The 20861-nt window shown below is 40.0% G+C and overlaps 1 protein-coding gene across 2 annotated transcripts; it reads right to left on the reverse strand.

The window, feature by feature from the left end:
* Window positions 1-8586: 8586 nt before the first annotated feature.
* On the reverse strand, window positions 8587-20852 carry STARD6 (StAR related lipid transfer domain containing 6). 2 transcript variants are annotated; one of them, XM_045574512.1, is made up of 7 exons: window positions 20179-20852; window positions 16635-16728; window positions 16410-16459; window positions 15562-15688; window positions 14046-14163; window positions 11602-11695; window positions 8587-8953 (listed from the first exon to the last, which is right to left on the reverse strand). In XM_045574512.1, the coding sequence occupies exons 2-7, from the start codon at window positions 16722-16724 to the stop codon at window positions 8755-8757; spliced, it is 678 nt and encodes a 225-aa protein (XP_045430468.1). In that variant the 5' UTR covers window positions 16725-16728; window positions 20179-20852; the 3' UTR covers window positions 8587-8754. The 2 variants fall into 2 exon arrangements, with proteins under 2 accessions (XP_045430468.1, XP_045430467.1); XM_045574511.1 differs by lacking the exons at window positions 16410-16459; window positions 16635-16728.
* Between the last annotated feature and the right edge of the window lie 9 nt (window positions 20853-20861).

Below are 20861 nucleotides of genomic sequence, written 5' to 3' on the forward strand. Positions count from 1 at the left end.
CTTCAAAGATATAAAGAAAAGGTGATAAAAATAAAGTACAAAAATGTGAGTAAAGGGTAGCTTAAAAATATTTTGTAGGTAAGTTTGAACTAAGTTTCAGATTCCTTGAAATTTGAAAATTTGCTAATCATCATATTTTTAACAGGGAGTTTGGGATTATCAAAAGCAATAACTTGTAGCAAGAACGTCAGAACTTATTCACCATACAAATAACCTTAAGAGTTTCTACATACCGTATTTTCCAGCGTATAAGACGACCCCCTAATTTTACAGTTAAAACATAGGTTTAGGCCTATATTCGCTGTATAAGACCACCCCCCACTTCTGAGGCAACACCAGTTCTTTTTTGATAGACCGCCTCTCTAACTCAGCCAATCCAAGCAGGCTTTTTATGCATGCAAATTATACATGTTCTGTACCCAAAGCTACACTGTGTTCTAGTAAAAAGCCTGCTCAGATTGGCCAGAGTCAGAGAGGCAGTCTATTAAAAAAAGAACTGGTGTTGCCTCGAAAGTGGGGGGTCGTCTTATACAGCGAATATAGGCCTAAACCTATGTTTTAACTGTAAAATTAGGGGGTTGTCTTATACACTGGAAAATACGGTATAGTTTGGTTATTTTGTTATTGGTTGTTTTTTTTTGTTTTGTTTTTTTCATTTTGCTTACACCCATTTATTTTATTATCAAGATATTATATGTGTACATATCTTACCATTGCCTCCCCCACTCCCACACAAGCCCTTACCCCCCAGATTTTACATCTATTGGTTATGCTTATATGCATGCATACAAGTCCTTCGATTGATCTCTTATCTCCCCCACATCTCCCTAACCTTCCTCTACAGGTAGTTTTCTGATAAGGTAGTTAAATTTATAAAAAGAGTTTATCACTTTTTTAGATAATCTGTTTTTTTAAAAAAGTTCTAATAATCTGTGTAACCATTTCAGACAGAAACCAGCATCTGACTTTTTAAGTTATCTTTTCTTTGTTGGCTTTTAATAAAACTATCTTTAGTGTTAGATTATCTCTCTATATAAAAGCCTAATATACAAATGAGCCCCATGGGAGTTTGACCGGGAGACAGATAGCTCGCTATGAGGTGCACTCACCACTAAGGGGTAGCTTGGGATGAAGGAAGGCCCCGCTGGCCGCTGGAAGACCCTGATCAGCCCTGATGGTCAGCCAGGCCTAGAGACCCTACCCATGCACAAATTTTGTGCACCAGGCCTCTAGTTTATAAAATTTTGAAGTGTGAATTTATTTTTATTTATCCTTGATATATGCTGATATCCTATATCTTTCATGTTCTCTAAAACTCTTCGCCACTAGCCCTTCAAAGATAGCTTTACTATTCTGGGACTCCTGATTGCACAATGATGGACTTTTTACTCTACCTTTCATGTCCCTTAGTCTCTGCTTCTTTCCATTATCTTGTTTATCTGCTACATTTTGGCCAATTTCATCAGTTTCCTTATGTTCACTGATTTGTTTTTCAGCGGTGTCTGACCTGTTTAAAACACTAAGAATGGTTTTAATTTTAGTATATTTTTCATTTGACTCTTTCTACCTATTTATTCATTACAGTCTTGAAAAAAAACAAACCTCAAATATTTTATATTCTATTTCTGATTATTTCAATACTATTTTAAATTTTTATAAGTTTCAACTTTCTGATATTGATGTGTACCATTTTTTGCTTATTTCCTTAAGGGTGTGTGTGAGTCAACCTAAACTGTGAACAGACCAAGGACCTACATTGTGTGTGCTTCCTCCCTTCAGAGATGGTTTGCATTTGTTTCCAGCGAGGCAGTGCCAATCCACTGGCACCACTTTAATCCCTTCTAGGTTCTGACTGAATGCAGTTCTCTTCCTTTGAGCCGCCTGACCTTGCTGCTGTCTTAAGGTTTTGTCTCCAGAGGTCATCTGCAGGCCATTTGCTTTTAGGGTAAACTCTCTACCATCCAAGTTTTTTGCCTGATGCTTCCTGTTCCTTTCCTGCTTTTGTTTCAGCTTTTCTTTTCTTTTTTTTTCTTTTCTTTTTTTCTGTGTGAGGGTAAAGAGAGAGGGCTTTTCTCTTATTCAGTAAAACCAAACAATGAATTACAGAGTCTGTTTGGTATGAAGCATGTCCGTTCCACCATAGTGCAGAAGTACAAATATATATGGATTTATTTTTCCATCTTACTTTTTACTGCCCGTTTTCCCCTTGTTCTGTGCTATGCTTCTTTCCCATCCTTATTCCTTTTCTGTCTTTTTGAATTGGCTGAGTTTTCTACTTAATATGTTTTCCCTCTACTGATTTGAAATTTAAACATTCTAAATATTTTGTATTATCTTTATTTAACATGCATAACATCTAAAAATGGCAGACTATGGTTATAAAATACACCAGGGATACTCCTATCCCTTTCCCTCCCCCATTAATTCTTTTATCTTGTCATTGGGTTATTTTTTCTAGTTCATCCTTTTGCTGAGAGAATAGTCCCGCAAGGTTCCTGGTCAGTGTTATCTTTACCTTGTGGGAGTCCAAGGTTGTGTCTGCTGTCTGCAAACGTAGATTTATTTTCTTTTCTTATTTGTTACATTCCTCGCTTTTGCATGCTGCTACCACTTGTAAATAAATTATTGAGTTGTGTGGAATTCACTTTCATCCTGTTGCCTCACAGTATTATCTGCACTATTTTTTTCCTATAATCTCTCTACATAACCTTGTTCTCCTATAAAATTGATCTGTGTAAATAATGATGTCTCAGTTTTAGTTCACAAAGTTCCACTTTTGATATATATATAGGTGAGCTCTCATAATTAGATGGTACTTGGGATATCCTTCCTTTCTTTCCTAAGTTGTATTTATTACATAAAAGATACGCCAAAGTTTAAGGTATTAATAATAAAGTATTTTTCATATAGATCCTTTGAAAAAACTATAAACTTTCAAATGTTGTTTTGGAACTTGTATGGATATGTTAAGCAAGGAGAAATTTAATGTAGTGAATTAAATGCTTACAAAATCATGGGGGAGCTGAAGGTGTGGGTTCTAGGCTGGGAGTCCAGAAACAAATCTGAGGACTAGACAGAACCGTGCACTGGGTGAGCTGTGTCTAGAAACCATCGGTGGAACTAAGAATGCAAGAAGCTGGAGTCCATACGCTGTCACCACTGCCACTGCTTCTCAACATCTAGGAGCTGGGGAGCAGTCACCCACCACCATGCCCCCAGGATGAGGAAGCTGCTGCCCCCTCTCGTTGATGCAGTCGCCTTTTGGCAGGGGGACACTGGAACATGGAGTGGGGCAGGGGAGAGCCTCACCCTTCCTTGTCCTCGATCGCCAGCAGAAACAACGATGACAAGTAAGAAAAGTGACGGTGCTCCACAGCTCGCACCAGACTTCGGCCAGTGGGTGAAACCTAATTTGCAACCGGAAGACAGTGCAGTCAACCGAGGCTGCCTGTGTGTGTTTTCCATCATCCCCATCAGAAGCAAGGTAGAAAGGAGGTGAGCAGGATTCTGGATACCCAGAACCTTCCTGCTATATGTGTATGTATGTCTGTTTGCATATGCACATATATATAAAATACATATAGCATGGCTCAGTGGTTGAGCATCAATCTAAGAACCAGGAAGTTATAGTTCAAGTCCCGGTCAGGGCACATGCCCAGGTTGCAGGTTGGAATCCCAGTGTGGGGCGTGCAGGAGGCAGCCAGTCGATGATCCTCTCTCATCATTGATGTTTCTCTCTTCCCCCCACTCCCTTCCTCTCTGAAATCAATAAAAAAAATAATTTTATAAACATACTTCTGAATTCTTAAAAAGTGGTTACTTCAGTATATTTGAGTCATAGTAGCAATTTATTTTTGTCCCACATTACAAAATTGTACTGTAATAAAATTGAGCCTACAGTTCATTTATGTAAACTAATGTGGATACAGATATACTGATAGAAAATTTTGAGATATTAATAGTAGAATATTCCATCTTTAGATGTAGCCAGACTATCGTATTCTAGTTCGTTATAAACAAGTTCCTTGGTGTAACACCCTAACAGTAAAAAGAATTGGGAGGCGCACACTCCCAATATCTGAGTAAGTAGGGATACACCAAGGCTTAGCTTTAATGTTGGTATTCAGCCAAGTTCAGTTATTTGCCTTTGGGTAGCTGAATGATAAATTGTTAAGGATCATTTGTGACATCACTGAAATTTTGTATGGAATTATGTGAATATGTAGGTTACCATTATATATAGTCAGTATTGATTCCAGGCATTAAAATAAGGCATTAATTCAGATTATTAGCATCTGGGTATTTGCTTTCAAATAGAGGTTCAACAAAACAAAATCTCATAAGTTTTCTCTGACAATTTCTTCAAAGTATAAATTTTAGTTATATTTCAAAGTAAAATGTTCATTAATCAATGATTAAGATATTTTATGTAGAAAACAATAGTAACGAGTAGGTGTGCATGCAGGAGGCAATCAGTGTGTTTCACATTGATGTTTCTGTTTTTTGCACTCTAAAAGTCAATGGGAAAATATCCTCAGGTGAGAATTAAATATATATTGTGTGTGTGTGTGTGTGTATGTATATATATATATATATATATATATATATATATATATATATATATAAATGCTTGACGACTTTATGATGACAATATATTCTTTTTGAGTCAAGAAAAAATGTGTGGTTAATTTTTGGAATTATTAAGCTGTTTTGTGAAACATTTGCTAAAACAGCTGTCTGTGTACCTTAGAAAACAAATTATACCTAATGAACTTTGACTTTAATCGAGGGTATCTCCAGGTAGAATGTAGGAAGCGCCACCTGGTGGGCTTTAGCTGTATAGCCTGAAGTATTAAAATAGTTGAGCTTTGGGGAGTGGAAATACCCACTTAGGTTGCACGCAGAAGTTAAAGGTGATATACAGAGCCAGAGCTACTGAATTGGAAAACAAAACTGTTGTCTTATCTCGAGCCACACAGATAGCAAAGTCTCAAAGTAAGACATGAGCACAAGTCCAACTTCAAATCAATATTGTGACTATCAGACATTTTGTTAAGACTTCTGAGAGAGTTAAGTAGATTTTTCAAGTGGACAAAAGTCCAAGGATTTGGTCCCACAAAAGCCTGATCCAAAAGTGGCAGTAAGAAAATCTAGAAAAGCATGTGTTGATTCCACTTCTAGGTGTGGCTTTGGGGTATATAATGTATCATAACCAGATATAGAAAAAATGTGTGAAAAAACGGGTTACTAGCAAAAACACCAACTTGCCTAAAAGATGGATGAAGCTATAAAAATGCCTCTTGGGCCCTAGCCAGCTTGGCTCAGTGGATAGAGCGTCAGCCTGCGGACTGAAGAGTCCCAGGTTCGATTCCTGCCAAGGGCACATGCCTGGGTTGCAGACTTAATCCCCAGTGGGGGGCATGGAGGAGGCAGCCCATCAATGATTCTCTCTCATTGATGTTTCTCTCTCTCCTCCCTCTCTGAAACGAATAAAGAAACATATAATTTTAAAAAATAATAAAAAATAAATATGCCTGTTGTCCCTTGACTGGTTTTGTGTAGGAAGCAACCTAAAAAAGTTAATCAGCTACAAACAAGGAATATTTCTTCAGAAAGAATAGAGGAAGAGGATGGAAAAGGAGGACATCTCAGACAGTGACACCTCAGACAGAGCCATGAAAACCATTGTTCTCACTGGAGCACAATGAGTCAGGGAGCAGGTCCCAGAGAGCAGGATCAGGGTCTAGCCTGGGAACATTTCCCCATTGCCAACATGAGGCCCAGTGGGATATCAGAATTGCTATGAACCAGTGACTACATTCTTCCCCCTTCCCAATGGGTATGTTTACTGTGGTTATCCTGTCCCTTTTTTAGAATTGTACTAGAGGCCCAATGCACGAAATTCATGCAGGGGCCTGGGCCCTCGCAGCCCTGGCTTCGTCTGGAAGGGGCAGGGTCAGCAGAGGCAGGGGCTGCGCTGTGGGACCCGGGAACCGCACTCAGGGTTGGCGGCTGGAGCAGGGGTGGGGCAGTGGGCTCATGGAGGCCAGAGGGTCCTACTCGCAGCCCCAGCTGCCTTGGCCCCCACTGCCACCACAGCAGCTGGCCCTGCTGGCTTTGTCCTTTAGGATGCCCAGAGGTTGTTGGGCTGTCCGGTTAATCACCATATTATCCTTTTATTATTATAGAGTGTGTGTGAGTGAGTGAGTGTGTGTGTGTGTGTGTGTGTGTGTGTGTGTACAGGCAGAAGGGCAGGTAACTTTATTTCATAGGTCTCTGGATCAAGAAGAGCTGCTTTGGCACCTGATGTAGATCACAGAATCCTAGATTGAAGTGACACCTGGGTGGCGGAGGGAGGAGGCAGGTGTGCTATCCCATCTCCGACTTTCTTGTTTTAACTTGTTGATGCCAGGTGGGAGTGGAGACCCAATGCCCACCGAGCCTGATCAGACACCAAAGGGGCGTCTTCGTTTCCTGTAACTACTGTAACTACCACACTAGGTACTAGGTGTTCCTTGGTTTGTGGCCGTAGAGCTCCACTCTCGGCCTCTGTCTTCACGTGGCCTTCCCTCTTCACCGTCTCTCCACTGTGCGTCTCTTGTAAGGACACTTGTGATTAGATTTAGGGCCCATCCAGGTAACCAAGAATTATTTTACTTTGAGATCCTTAAAACTTTACATCTGCAAAATTCCTTTTCTTGTTTTTTGTTTTTTTAGGGATTTTCTTCTTTCTTTTTCTTATATATATTTTATTGATTTTTTACAGAGAGGAAGAGAGAGGGATAGAGAGTTAGAAACATTAATGAGAGAGACATCGATCAGCTGCCTCTTGCACATCCCCCACTGGGGATGTGCCCGCAACCAAGGTACATGCCCTTGACCGGAATTGAACCCGGGACCTTTCAGTCCACAGGCTGATGCTCTATCCATTGAGCCAAACAGGTTTTGGCCCTTTTCTTATAAGGGCTCCAGAGATTTGATAAAGACCTGGCTTTTGGGGGGCGACCGTTCAACATTCTACAGAGGAGAACACTGGTGCTGGTGGGGTGGAGGCTCAGCATCTTGGCGGGCCTGGGTGACACGGGATGGTGGGAGGGCAGTGAGGCCAGATGTGACTAGCCCTTCTGTGCACTAGCTGGCTGTTTGGCCGCTCCTAGGTGAGGTGAAGCTCACTTTGCCAGGGGAGTCCCGACACTACCCCGGCAGGGACACAAAGCCTTGCTCCCTGCTTCCATGGGTGGGAGGTGGAAAATATCTAATAGCTCCCTGCTTGGCCAGCCTGCACTAGAGGGTGCTCAGTGCTGCCTGCTTCTGGCAGGGCTGAGGGAAGACTGGCTCCTCGCTCAGCCTTGCCAATAACCACCTGCTCTGTGGGCCATGAACAAGGTGGGGGGGAAGATCACTGCTCCGCTTGGCCCCGCTGACCCTGTAGGGGAGGCGGGTGCAATTCTTAGCTTTCTGTCTGGCTGGTGATGGGTAGGTGTCGTCAAGAAGACTTTGTTCTGGTAGGCCACCCTCACTGATAGCCACTCCTATGACGAGGAGGAACAGGCTTTTTCTAGAAACTGTTGTTGTTCCTTATATTGGTGGTTCCAGGCTGGAGCCTCCTGTAGGCAGTGCCTTGTCCAAGGAAACCCAGGGAACCCACTGCTATGCCATTTCTCAAGTCCCAAAAGTCCCTAGGAAGTTTGTCCTCTTTCCACCTCTGCTCGTCTCCTATGCCTGTTTGTCGTTATGCGCAGGGTCTTTTACTTGTATAGAAAAGGGACTTGGGAGGATGAGCTGCTACAGCTTGGCTAGAACCAGAACTTGATTCATGACTCATTCAATTCTAAATGCTAGATATCATTGGTCATAATTCCAGTGTAATTCTTTCCAATTTTATGTGCATGTTTTTGTGTTTTGTTTTTTTTTTTTACAATTATCAACTTTAAGCAGTAAGAGAAGGAAAATCAATTTAAAATATATTTTAATCTTTAATTAATGATGATCTCATGTGTTTTCTTATTGACTTTTTTGGAGAACATTTTCCAGGGGGGGTGGAGGGACAAAAGATAAAAGGGCATTAAGAACAATTGCTGCCCTAGTCGGTATGGCTCAGTGGATAGAGTGTTGGCCTGCGAACTGAAGGGTCCCAGGTTTGATTCAGGTCAGGGGTGCATGCTTCGGTTGCAGACTCAATCCCCAGTAGGGGGCGTGCGGGAGGCAGCTTATCGATGATTCTCATCATTGATGTTTCTATCTTTCCCTCTCCCTTCCTCTCTAAAATTGATTTAAAAAGTATATATTTAAAAAATAAAAAGAACACTTTTTATTGGCCAAGCTGGTGTTGCTCAGTGGTTGAGCATCGACCTATGAACCAGGAGGCCATGGTTCAATTCCCAGTCAGGACACATGCCCGAGTTGTGGCCTCAGTCCCCAATAAGGTTCATGGAGGAGGCAGCCAGTTTCTCTCATCACTCATGTGTCTATCTCTCCCTCTCCCTTCCTCTCTGAATTCAATAAAAATATAATTTAAAAAAATAAAACAAAAAATATTTACTTGTTATTGACCATCAGTCTTATATGCCATTCAAGACTATATTTAAGACTGTTCTCCTGTACAACTATGAGTTCTTATTTCCACAACGTACCTTCAATAATTTGTACAAGAATACTGTCTAGAAAAGTTTAACAGTACTTATGCATATTGACTTAGAAGTAAACTGCAGTAACTGCCACACATGATTTTATATGGCCTCGTTGTAAACAACCTCATTTCTTCTTATGGAGTGACTGGCTATTACGGTTATATCCACGATCTGGCGGACCTTTGTATGTCTTTATTCCATCTTTTGCATTGAGGATGAGGGCCACTAAGTTGGAAGGCATAGTTGCTTCAATTATTGATGGGGACAATTTCCCCTTCATTTCTGTCTGGACAAACATCACTAGTTTGGATTGTGCTGGATTACTGTAAACAAAGGAAGAATTAAAAACATAAATAATCTTTAGATTTATCTATTGAATTTACAGGCTTGTCTTATTCACAGTGGAGTCTCTCCATAGTGATTATGATAGGATACATAGATATAGAAGAAAAGAAGGAAAAAAGAAAAGGTACAATGATTTTCACACTCATAGACGTTTTATATGAAAATAGTAACTAGTCCGACTGTGTCTTACAGTCTTCAGTTTTAGTCAGGTTTCCCTTTTTGTCACATTGACTTTTTTAAGTTACAAAAGTAATGTATGCTTTTGAAAATTTAAATACAAAATTTTCATAATTGTTCCCTTCATCCTGTTCCTCAGAGAAAATCACTATAGTTTTGACTGTATCTTTTTGGATGGTTGTCTAAGTATACACAAAGACAGCACTCATAGCTGCCTGTGCCTCAGGCATCGGTGGGGCAGCCGACATCCCAGACTTGTCTTCATGCCTTGGGTCGGCCCTGGGTGGCTGGGGGGCTAAAGGTAGGTCTGGCCACATTGCCCACCTGTCCCCTCCCTGCCAGTGGGGTTGAAAGGACTAGGGGACTCCGGTGGGGCTGAGGGGACTGGGTGCCACCATCTTGTGGCTATGGGTGCCACCATATTTTGTGATGGCATGACAGTCAATTTGCATATTCCCTCTTCATTAGATAGGATAATTTAATCCCACACACATTTATATTTTTAATATTTATATACTTATAGTTACAGAAAATAAATTTAATTTTGAAAATTAAATACTCATTTTTGCAGAGAACTAAGAATGATTAATAAAAGAATTCAAAGCATAAAGCATATTTTATTAGGATAAAGTTATGTGAGAGAAAAAAAGTAAAAATATGGGTTCCAGGAAAAAAGAAATGATGTAAAATTTCTGACTTAAAGCTTGTATATATTTTTTAATTGATAATATAATATGTTATGGAATTTATATTTTATAGAATACATTTATAAGGGAATTACAACAAATTTTTAAGTAGGCAATATTTATAATAAGCTGGAAGTGGCATTCTTATTTTAATCCTATAAAAATTTTAGTAAGTTTTAAAATACGCAAGGCAGAATATGGTTTTACAAAATTTTATGGGGGTATGAAGACCACTGGTCCAAACCCATGTGAGGATCCATTTTCTTACACCCTTCTCTATGCAGAGTTCAGACTCTTTTTATGGTGCTTCAAATGCTGGGTTGGGAATAAGTCTAAGGACTTAAATTTCTCCGTGAGTTTACTAGGGCTTTACACTCAAGAAAGCCTTCCAATATTTCCAATATTTCCTAGAGAGTGCATTTACTATTGATAATTTGTCTTGTGTACTGCATGACTTGTTTACAGATGTCAGCTGTCCAAAATGTTGGGCTGCATGGAAAGAGAAGGTACAGAGGAATCACTTTTTGTCAGTACCTGCCTCTGAGACTGTGAATAAGATTACATCTTTTCTCCAACAGGATGCTGGGCAGAGTTCCCACCCTGCTGGAGGTGTCTAGGTCCGAGCTTCTAATAGACTGCCTACTAAGTACAGATGTAAAAATGCAAATGTAAAAACTTTATATTGGTTCAATGTAAACTTCATGTTTTTTTAGAGCGGAAAGGGAGTTGACAGGGTGCAAGAAGGAGACTTTGCCTGTGAAGCACACTTTAGAATATGTAACTTCACAACTAGAGTCTTTGCCAGCAGCCGATTTACCATGTTGATTGGGAGTAATAATCCTTCCATTGTTTTCTCTCCTGCTGTGGAAAATCAAGTCTTGGCCACACATTCATATATCAGCATCGCCTGCACCAATTATCCTGTTTATTAATGCAAATACTTGTAATTTCTTTTAGTCCTCTAATTCAGTAGAGAAAACATAAGGATATAGATCTGAAATGTAGTTTTATTTTTACTTCCTTCACATAAATATTTTTTCTTATACTGAAGTTTATTTTGGACCGATATAAAGCTTTTTACATTTATCTTTATGTGCTAATGTTTTGGGTTTTTTTACTTAATATAAAATCATTTACCAAAAATTAAAACCTAAGGATTTTGTGAAATGATATACTCTGAGTTAATAATGTACATGAACTTACAGAATGGTATTGTATATTACCATTTTTATTATCTCTAGGCTGGCCATCCGTAAGCAATGCCTCATCTCTGATTTCCAACTCTTACCTGAATTAACCTACCAGAAGTCTCATTTTGCAGGCATCTGTACTTAGGCAGTCTATTAGAAGGAAGGTGTTCAAGATAAAGCATTCATTGCTGATAAATGTAACTATTATAATTCTAGAGAATTTATTTTCAATTCACAAAAATTCCTTAGTTATTCACAGAACTGAATCTAATGGAGAAATATAAAACATCAGGCTAAGATTAACCCCAGAAGGGAAAAACTTTGTGTATGTGTGACTTGTCCCAGGAACCTCAGATCATACTTTATAGCAAATTATCTTTTCTGATTATACTTCATATGAAAATACTTATATTTTCTGTTATAAAACAGTTATTTTAAAGATCACATTTGGGGGCCATTTTTCCCCAATAGAATGTGCTGGTACATATTCTACTAATGAGTTAGGAATCCTTTAATTAAATCATAAATTGAACTAAAAAACCGTTATAATAAATAAATGCAAATGATACTTACTCGTTCAGAGGTGAACAGACAAAGCCAGAAGCATGGTTATAACCACGGATGTAATGTGAAGATGGAGGAAATCCTGGAAAATCCACACTTATAGCTAAGTAATTTAAAAAGAAATAAAATGAAACCTCTTCCACAAAGGTAAAAAATTCTATTTCAAGCAGTATGTTTTAAATATATATATATATAACACAGCTTTTAATTTAACTTAGGCATTATCAGCACTGACATTGGGTTTATACATGGGCTGTATGTTTGTACATATGAATGTGTACACAGGCCAAAACTGAGAAAGTACCGGTTTGAGCACAATTGTCCTCTCAAACATTTTCACGCTAGTATTTCTAAAGATGATGTTAGCTTTTACATACAGGAAAAACTGTTCAAAGTATCATTTTATTACTTTCTGAGATTTGAAGCAAAAGAAATCAAAAGAAAAGGGCTAGTAGGAGAATGGGTTTGTAGACTTTTTGTTAAATCATTTTTTTAAAAAATATATTGAATGTATTTATTTGGCATGTCAAGGAAGGTAGTTTAAATGTCCTTTTCTGCAAATTCTCTACATTCAATGTGAAATTAAAAATCAGAAAGTTTGCCCAACCGGTGTGGCTCAGTGGTTGAGCATCGAGCTATGAACTAGGAGGTCACAGTTGGATTCAGGCAAGGCACATGCCCAGGTTGCCGGCTTAATTCCCCAGTAAGGGGACGCACAGGAGGCAGCCAATCAATGATTCTCTCTTCCCTTCCTCTCTGAAATCAATAAAAATATATGTTTAAAAAATCAGTAGAGTTGTTTTAGGAATTATGCAGTATAATTGTATATGAATATAGAAGGGAGGTGATTTGATTATGATTGCTTATGATAATTATATGTACTCTTTCAAAAAATATTTTTAAAATATATTTATTATGTGCAACTGAATCCTGCTCTTGTCAGAGAAGATGGATTTTCCCATGTGGTTTTAACATAAGCTATCAATTCTGTAGGAAGTAAAATGTTAAGCATTAGCTTTGGTCTAGCTTAAGAAATGTGTGGTTGAATGAATTTTCCATTTTTATTACTTGTTTCATCACCTTAACAGAACCTATTATGTTGGCATAATGGTACTTCCAGAAGTGATAGTAACATATTTTCCCTGTTTAAAATATGGAGATTATGCTTGTTCGTAAAAGAAAATTTGTTTTATTCCACGAACAGATATGGGTCTTTAGTGAGGAATACTGGTTTGGTAGTTAGCACTGATTTTGGAAAACTAGAAAGACTGTGTTTTAATTCTGGTTCAGCAGCTTATCCCTATCTAACTTGTTTCTCTGAACTCCAGTTTCCTTACTGGTGAGATAAAGATGCAAAATATTTAGCTCAAAGCATAGTAAAGAGAAGAAAACTATCAGTATTCATTGATAATTTATTCAAAGAAATTTCTTAAAGCAAATTCAGTACTGATCACTGGATGACTGATTACAGCCATTTGTTGACTGTGACTTCGTACTTCTTTTTTACCGCTAAAAATGAGATAGAAATGGTCTGCTTTCAAAACACAGAAGACAGCAGATCTATGACTCAGACACTATTTCGCATTGTAGACAGTGAGTAGATTTTTATCCGCCCTCGTTTTAAAACTGAGATAACTAAATGACAACTATAGGAAAGGGGTGAACATCAGCCCTTAGCAGTATGCTGCACCAGAGGTAAGTTTGTGTGAGTGCCATTAGCACAACTATGACTCAGTCTAGACTCTGGAACTTAGTACCACCGACACATCAGAAACCTTGTTGGGAAATAATAATTAAAAGCACTTAACTGTCCCTATCTCCACATAGCTTACAGGGAAAGCTATTCAGAGAGTAGTGGTCAGATTAAACTAAGTTATGGAGACAGAGGCCGCTGTCCTGCCATAGCTCCTTCCTCATGACCTATTTGGAGTTGTGTGGCCCCAGTGACCTTCATGGTATGAACTGGTAATGTTTCAAGTGAATAATACATGTTAAGAAATTGTCTCACATTGGGGTTTTACTGGGAGGCTAAGGATACATCAAAACCTCTAAAAGAAATATAAGCATCATTATATGTAAAGATTCATCTAGTGAAAACAGTTACTGGATAAGCTCATTCTTTGCAGTTCAAATATAAAATGATATATCTGAAGATTACGGTAGTTTTGAAATGTTTGCTGTGCAGATTCAGCCTACAGGGATTTACCTGCACTCAGCGCTGTGGTTATATGCTGCAAAAAGGCCAGAAGATGCCACCACCATTGACTGTGATGTAAAAGGCACCTCCAGAGTCGGGCCAGTCTACATTATACATGTATGTATTATATTAGTCTCCCCAAGTAAATAAAAGATAAAACATTGAAAAGATATTTCTTCCAAAACGTGAGCTAAAAGGAAACATTATTAATAACTCGTAGTAATTCTAAAATGTGGGCAAAAACATTTCAACTTACAGCTGATCACATACACATTCCCGTCACAGCGCTTGAAGTATACCATGTTGATAAAGTCTCGGGAGGAAATGGAGCCCATGGCAAAACTTTGTGTAACGGCATGACATATGAATGTGTCCTGAAACAAACCAAACCATAAAGATGGCAACAGTTAGTTAACGTCTATTCCTTGTACTGCTCCCCAAAGGATTTCCCTGTAGAAGATTGGCCTCTACTTGGAAAAAGCAGGACTTTGCAATTTTAAAAACCCAAACAACCTGCATTTTCTGTGTTAAAGGAACATTAGATATTATTATACCAGTAAGTACAAGACAACAAAAGCGAAAACAAACAAGTGGGACTACAAACTAAAAAGCTTCTGCACAGTAAAGGAAACCATCAACAAAATGAAAACGGCTGCCAGTGTGGCTCAGTGGTTGAGTGTCAACCCGTGAACCAGGAGATCACAGTTTGATTTCTGTTCAGGGTACATGCCAAGGTTGCAGGCTTAATCCCCCAATAAAGAGAGTTTGGTTGTCTCTCACTGACCTCCCTGCTGGTCAGTGCACTCTCTCAGGGGGAGATCCGCTCAGCCACAAACCGGGCTGAAGGCTACGAGCAGAGAGGAATCGAGGAAACCTCTTCTGCCTCCTCGGCAGCACTAAAGATGTCTGATGGATGGCTCCCAGCCTGCCAGAGTGATGTCTGACTGCCAGCGTAGGCCCAATCCCCCAGGGAGCAGGCCTACGTTAGCAGGTGGACATCCCCTGAAGGGTCCCAGATTGCTAGAGGGCATAGGCCGGGCTGAGGGACCCCTCCCCACCGAGTACACGAATTTTCATAAACTGGGCTTCTAGTCCTATATAAAAAAAATCCTAATATGCCAAGTGTCTGGTCATCCATTCAACCAATCAAAGTGTAATATGCTAATGATATGCTAAGGCCACTTAACTGCTCGCTATGATGTGCACTGACCACCAGAGGGCAGATACTCCGACTGGTAAATTAGCTTGCTGCTGGGGTCTGGCCAGTCAGGACTGAGCAAGATGGGCCGGACATGCCTTGGAATCCTCCCCAATCCCTCCCCTGCCCCAATTATGCACTGGTGGGGTCCCTCAGCCTGGCCTGTGCCCTCTCACCATCCGGGACCCCTCAGGACATGTCAGACAGCTGGTTTCAGCCTGATCCCGCAGGTTAATATAAATATACTGGCTTCCCTTTAATAAGGCATGTTTAATCTTTTCTCCACCTAATGTTGGAGAATCCAAGAGTTTGTCCCCTCATAACCAAAGGCACACATCTTCGAGAGAGCTAACCAGATTCAGAACGTGGTGTGCATTTAAAACAGAAAGAAGCCAATTACAATTAAACTCTTGAGTGATAAAGAAGGAAGTTTTAAGGTTTTTATAAGATTTAAACTCAATGTGAATCTATAAAATATGAAGTGTCTACCTAATATAGGTTTAATAAACTTAAATCACTAAGATATAAAAAATATATTAATAAAGGAAAGGTTTAATATTAAGCAACAAATTACCGAATCAATCTTGTGTATCAGAGTGTACTCTTTCAATGATTTATCCCATGTAATTCTAATTTCAGGCTTGAAGAGGAAATCAGCTAGTTTAGATGTTGATTCTGAAATTATTCCTTCAACACGATATCTATAGTTAACAAAATAAAGAAAATTCAAAATTTAGCTAATTCAGTCTAAGTTGAAAATATAATGTTATCATAGTATAACACAGACTAATTTAGCAATCAACAGTAAAGAAAATTTGAGGGTCATATCAGCAATTCAAAACACTAATATTCAATTAGAAGTAGCAAGGTTTATTTAAATATCTTATAATAATTAATATAAATTATTTCAAGGTTCATTTTTCTAAAAACTTTGTTTATAATGTTTCTGTAGATTTAAAAAATATATAGTTTTATTGATTTCAGAAAGGAAGGGAGAGGGAGAGACAGAAAGATCAACGATGAGATAGAACCATTGATCTGCTGCCTCCTGCATCTCCCCATGGGGATCGAGCCCACAACCTGGGCATGTGTCCTGACCAGGAATCAAACTTCAACCTCCTGGTTCATAGGTTGATGCTCAACCACTGAGCTATGCTAGCTGGGCTGTAGATATTTTTCTAGAGGGCCAAATTTCATTTAGGATTTTTCTGAAATCTCTCTTATAAACATTTACCTGCTATGTTTATAATAAGTCAACAATAATTGATAAGAAGTTTGTGTGGCTATGCAGCACCTTTCAGCCCTAAATCTCAATTTAAGTATGTAATATGGTATAAATAAGAGGTCAGCAAACTTTAAACTTTAGATACATAAATGCCACTGAATTCAAAACAATGATTGCAAATAGGAAATTGTACTTACAGATTTCCAAGGAATTTTTTAGAAGCCTTGCTAGAAACAGTTATTTTTTTCTCAAAGGGGAAAAAAATTAACAAATAAGTTAGCTGCCAAGTACAGAAAAAGAAAAAGAAAAAAAACAACAAAATAAAACAAAGCAAAAATGGTTTGTTTGTAAAAAAAAATGTTTTTTACAACGAACTGTTTCTCATTTAAAAACAAAATCTTGAAAGATATTTGTTTTCTTACAGAAGATTTAACCACTTTCCAGCTTGATGTATCTTGACTGTAACCTAAAATCTCTTGAGCAGTTTGTTGGGCAAGTACCTTATAGTCCATCTACCTGCAAAGGTTTAAAAAGAAATGACTGGTAAGAATATGATCAAGCAAAGTTTTAAAACGCTGTGTTACATTTGATTACTGGTTCTACAGTGCCCAGCACATGGCAATGAATGGTAATTACCTGTGGAATGCCCGCAGGCAAGAGTCCCCTCCTCCCTGTTCGCAATGAGAGAAACTGTGGACGTGGCATCACACAAAGGCAAGGCTCTGGAGACCTGGCTCGCCTCCTCTCTCTGCCGTGGGCTAATTGTGAACCACATTATTTGATATTTCTGTTTCCCCATTTTCTCAAGTTTTAAAACTGGGATAGTACCTAACCTCTAGAAGTAACGTGAGGATTGAAATAATGCACTTAAATGTCCTTCCCTATTGCTAGGCATATAACAATCAATCAATAAATCATTATTATTTCTATCAATCATGCCTTTTTTTTCTTTCTTTCTTTTGCAAAGCACCACAATCTGTTGATCAGGTGTTCTTGGAAATTCATCTGTTTGTTTTTTTTTAATCTATTTTATTGATTTCTTACAGAGAGGAAGAGAGAGGGATAGAGAGAAACATCGATGAGAAGGAAACATCAATCAGCTGCCTCCTGCACACCCCCTACTGGGGATGTGCCCGCAACCAAGGTACATGCCCTTGACTGGAATTGAACCTGGGTCCTTTCAGTCCACAGACCAACGCTCTATCCACTGAGCCAAACCAGTTTCGGTGGAAATTCATCTTTTTAAAGTGAGTGGCACTAAATGATTTGACCCCTGGCTTTCTCTCCAAAGGCAACTCCTGCCTTCAACTCTCCCACTTAGCTGCTGTTCCTCAAAAGCAACTAAGCATCTTTCTACCTCAGGGCCTTTTACTTGCTGTTCCCTCTGCTTGTAACATTCTTCCCCAATATGGATGTCTAACTCATCTTCCCTGGTGTCTTTGTTTAAACGTCAGACAGTATATAAAGTTAGAATCAACTCAGTAGGGGTTAGGTATCGAGGTAGGTATGGCAAATACAGTTGAGTAAGATATTGTTTCTGCTGTGAATGAGTTCAGGAGCTAGAGTCTCATTGATCCTTCAGCCCATCATCTCGTTTTCAGTTGAGAGAAGCTGGCTGGACCTAACCGACTTGGCTCAGTGGATAGGGTGTCAGCCTGTGGACTCAAAGGTCCCAGGTTTGATTCTGGTCAAGGGCATGTACCTTGGTTTCCGGCACATCCCCAGTAGAAAGTGTGCAAGAGGCAGCTGATCAATATATATATTATTGATTTTTCTTACAGAGAGGAAGGGAGGGTGATAGAGCATTAGAAACATTGATGAGAGAATCATGGATCAGCTGCCTCTTGCACACCCCCCACTGGGGATGTGCCAGCAACCAAGGTACATGCCCCTGATCGGAATCGATCCCGGGACCTTTCAGTCTGCAGGCCGACGCTCTATCCACTGAGCCAAAGCGGTTTCGGCTAAAATATATTTTTTGAAAAAGATCGAGAGCGAGAGTGAAAGAGAGAGAGAGAGAGAGAGAGAGAGAGAGAGAGAGAGAGAGAGAGAGAGAGAGAGAGAGAAGCTGGCTGGTATGGTGGGAAGAGGGTGACAGCACAGAACTGGATTCATATCCTGCCTTTGCCATTCACACCAGCTATATCACTTCGGATAAATTGCTTAACTTGAATTTCAACTTTCATATCTATATCTTTTTTTCATATATACAGATAAGGAATAATAATACCTGTCTCATGGGGTCATTGTACAGATTGAGTTAATATGTGTAAAAGGGATTGAAACAGTGTGAAGCCCCTTCTTGGTGATCAAAAAGGTTAGTTTCTGTTCTTAAAATGGACTCATCTAGAACTACCTTTTAAAAAAAAAACTCTCCAGCCAAAACCGGTTTGGCTCAGTGGATAGAGCGTCGGCCTGCAGACTGAAAGGTCCCGGGTTCGATTCCAGTCAAGGGCATGTACCTTGGTTGCGGGCACATCCCCAGTGGGGGGTGTGCAAGAGGCAACTGATCAATGATTCTCTCTCATTGATGTTTCTAACTCTATCCCTCTCTCTTCCTCTCTGTTAAAAAAATCAATAAAATATATTTTTAAAAAAAAACTCTCCAAAGAGCTGCCTCAATAAACCTTCTTAAAGTTTAATTTTCAGGATACGTCCTCCTTAGCTCTCACCTAAAGCTCTTTAGGTTGGAAGATAAATCTATTTTCTCCTGTTTAGTTCTCCATCAAGGCATGACACGTGATTGACATTTCTACTTGAAAAGCTTTCATATACCACTGTAACTGCTCTTTCCTAATAGATTCTTAGTTTCTTTATCTTTCCTAATAGATCTAGTCCAGAATTTTAACTCTTCAGACTCTTCTCCAAATCCTTCTGGAGGTCTCCATATCTCTCTTTTTAAAAAAAATATTTTTATTTTTTACAGAGAGGAAGGTAGAGGGTTAGAGAGTTAGAAATATCGATGAGAGAGAAGCATCGGTCAGCTGCCTCCTGTACACCCCCTACTGGGGATGTACCCACAACCAAGGTACATGCCCTTGACCGGAATTGAATCTGGGACCTTTCTATCCACTGAGCCAAATCGGTTTCGGCCTCCATATCTCTTTAACTATGAAGGAACAAAGTGGAAGTAGAGTTATTTTGATCCACGAATTACACCAATTTATTTGATATGTTTCTTTATGTCTTCTCCGTGTCCTTTATTACACTTTATGCTCTTATTAGGAACATGTGCACATTATATATACTCCAAGATGAAAGAAAAAGGTAGAAAGAGAAACATTAAAGATATTGTCAATGAAAAGGACTGTTAAATTATTTTAAAGAATGACTAGTTAAAAAAACATTTAGGTGGAATGTGGATTTTAAAAGTCTAACCTTTTAAAAAATATATATTTTTATTTATTTCAGAGAGGAAGAGAGGGGGAGATAGAAACATCAATGATGAGAGGGCATCATTAATCGGCTGCCTTCTGCAGCCCCCTACTGAGAATGAGACCTGCAACCTGGGCATATGCCCTTCACCGGAATGGGACCCGGGACCCTTCAGTCCACAGGCGGAGGCTCTATCCACTGAGCCACACCGGCCAGGGCAAAAAGCCTAACTTTTTAGGCTCATGCCATTAGCAGTCCGTGGCCGGCCCCTGACCTGGATTTGTCTCAGCAAATATAAATTATTTATTTCCAACCAGCAGCATACATGATATTGACTAATTCAGAAATTGCACCGATTACAGAAACATACCGCTAGAGTGTAAACTGCAGGGACTCTGTCCAATTCATTGTCAAATCACCTAGCACTTACTGCCACAATAAACATGTGTTTAATTGAACCACTCAAATGAATTTTATCGTTTCTGGATTTTTTTTTCATTTGCTAAGAAAAAATCAAAGATTAAGTCCAGCGGGCTAGGGAGAAGGAAAACAAGAGAGAGCAAGCGGCAAGAACACTGTTATATCTACCACCTGGCAGTGTGACATGGGCTGAGTGCGGTCTGTTCCGGTGGAGTGATCAGGGTCTCTTCGCCCGCAGGGTCAGTGGGAAAGAAACACAAACCAACACTGCGATGGCATCTTCTTGGATATGCCACTTGGTTGAAACTGGGTTCTTCGCACCTCATCTCCTGAGCCGGCCTTGAGGGCAGTTCACACACGTTGTTACGTGGGTCTTTACATCTGTCTGTACAGCATAATCTCCCTCTTCCCGGGCTGCCTGCCTGGGTCCCCGGTCCGTACGGGGTCACTGCCGTTCTTCCTGGGAATCCAGGACCCCCAGGAGTGTGTTGGACCCGAGCCCTCCTTCCTCCGATCCGATCCCGCATCTGCTTTGAGTGTGAGGGGCTGGGGAGCCCAAGGGGGGCCGGGCTCGGGGAGGAAAAAAGGAAGGAACTGAGGAGGGAGGGGAGGAAGCGGTCTGGGACGTCGCCCGTGGCCCAGATGATGTCTTATCCTGGAAAGAGATGCTCCGGAAGCGAGGGGACCAGCGCACTTGGAAGGAGTGGAGAGCTGGAGTCCGAAATCCCAAATCTCCGCTACCGAGTGCCCTCATTCGGCCCCGGGAGCCGGCGGAGAGGGAGGTGGGAGAGGGCGCGAGCGGCAGCGACGTGGATGCGCGTAACCAGAACACCCACCCCAGAGGGATGCGTAGG

The sequence above is a fragment of the Pipistrellus kuhlii genome, unplaced genomic scaffold (assembly GCF_014108245.1).
Source record: "Pipistrellus kuhlii isolate mPipKuh1 unplaced genomic scaffold, mPipKuh1.p scaffold_m20_p_6, whole genome shotgun sequence".
Lineage (NCBI taxonomy): Eukaryota > Metazoa > Chordata > Mammalia > Chiroptera > Vespertilionidae > Pipistrellus > Pipistrellus kuhlii.

Excerpts from the sequence above, each read along its gene's own strand:
- STARD6 (XM_045574511.1), bottom strand. The coding sequence starts at position 20,534 with ATGCGGGATCGGATCGGAGGAAGGAGGGCTCGGGTCCAACACACTCCT. Across the intron at positions 11,696-14,045 it reads GAATGTGTATGTGATCAGCT|CTATAAGTGTGGATTTTCCA; the intron begins GTAAGTTGAAAT and ends TAAATTACTTAG. Across the intron at positions 8,954-11,601 it reads GTCTGTTCACCTCTGAACGA|TAATCCAGCACAATCCAAAC; the intron begins GTAAGTATCATT and ends CTTTGTTTACAG.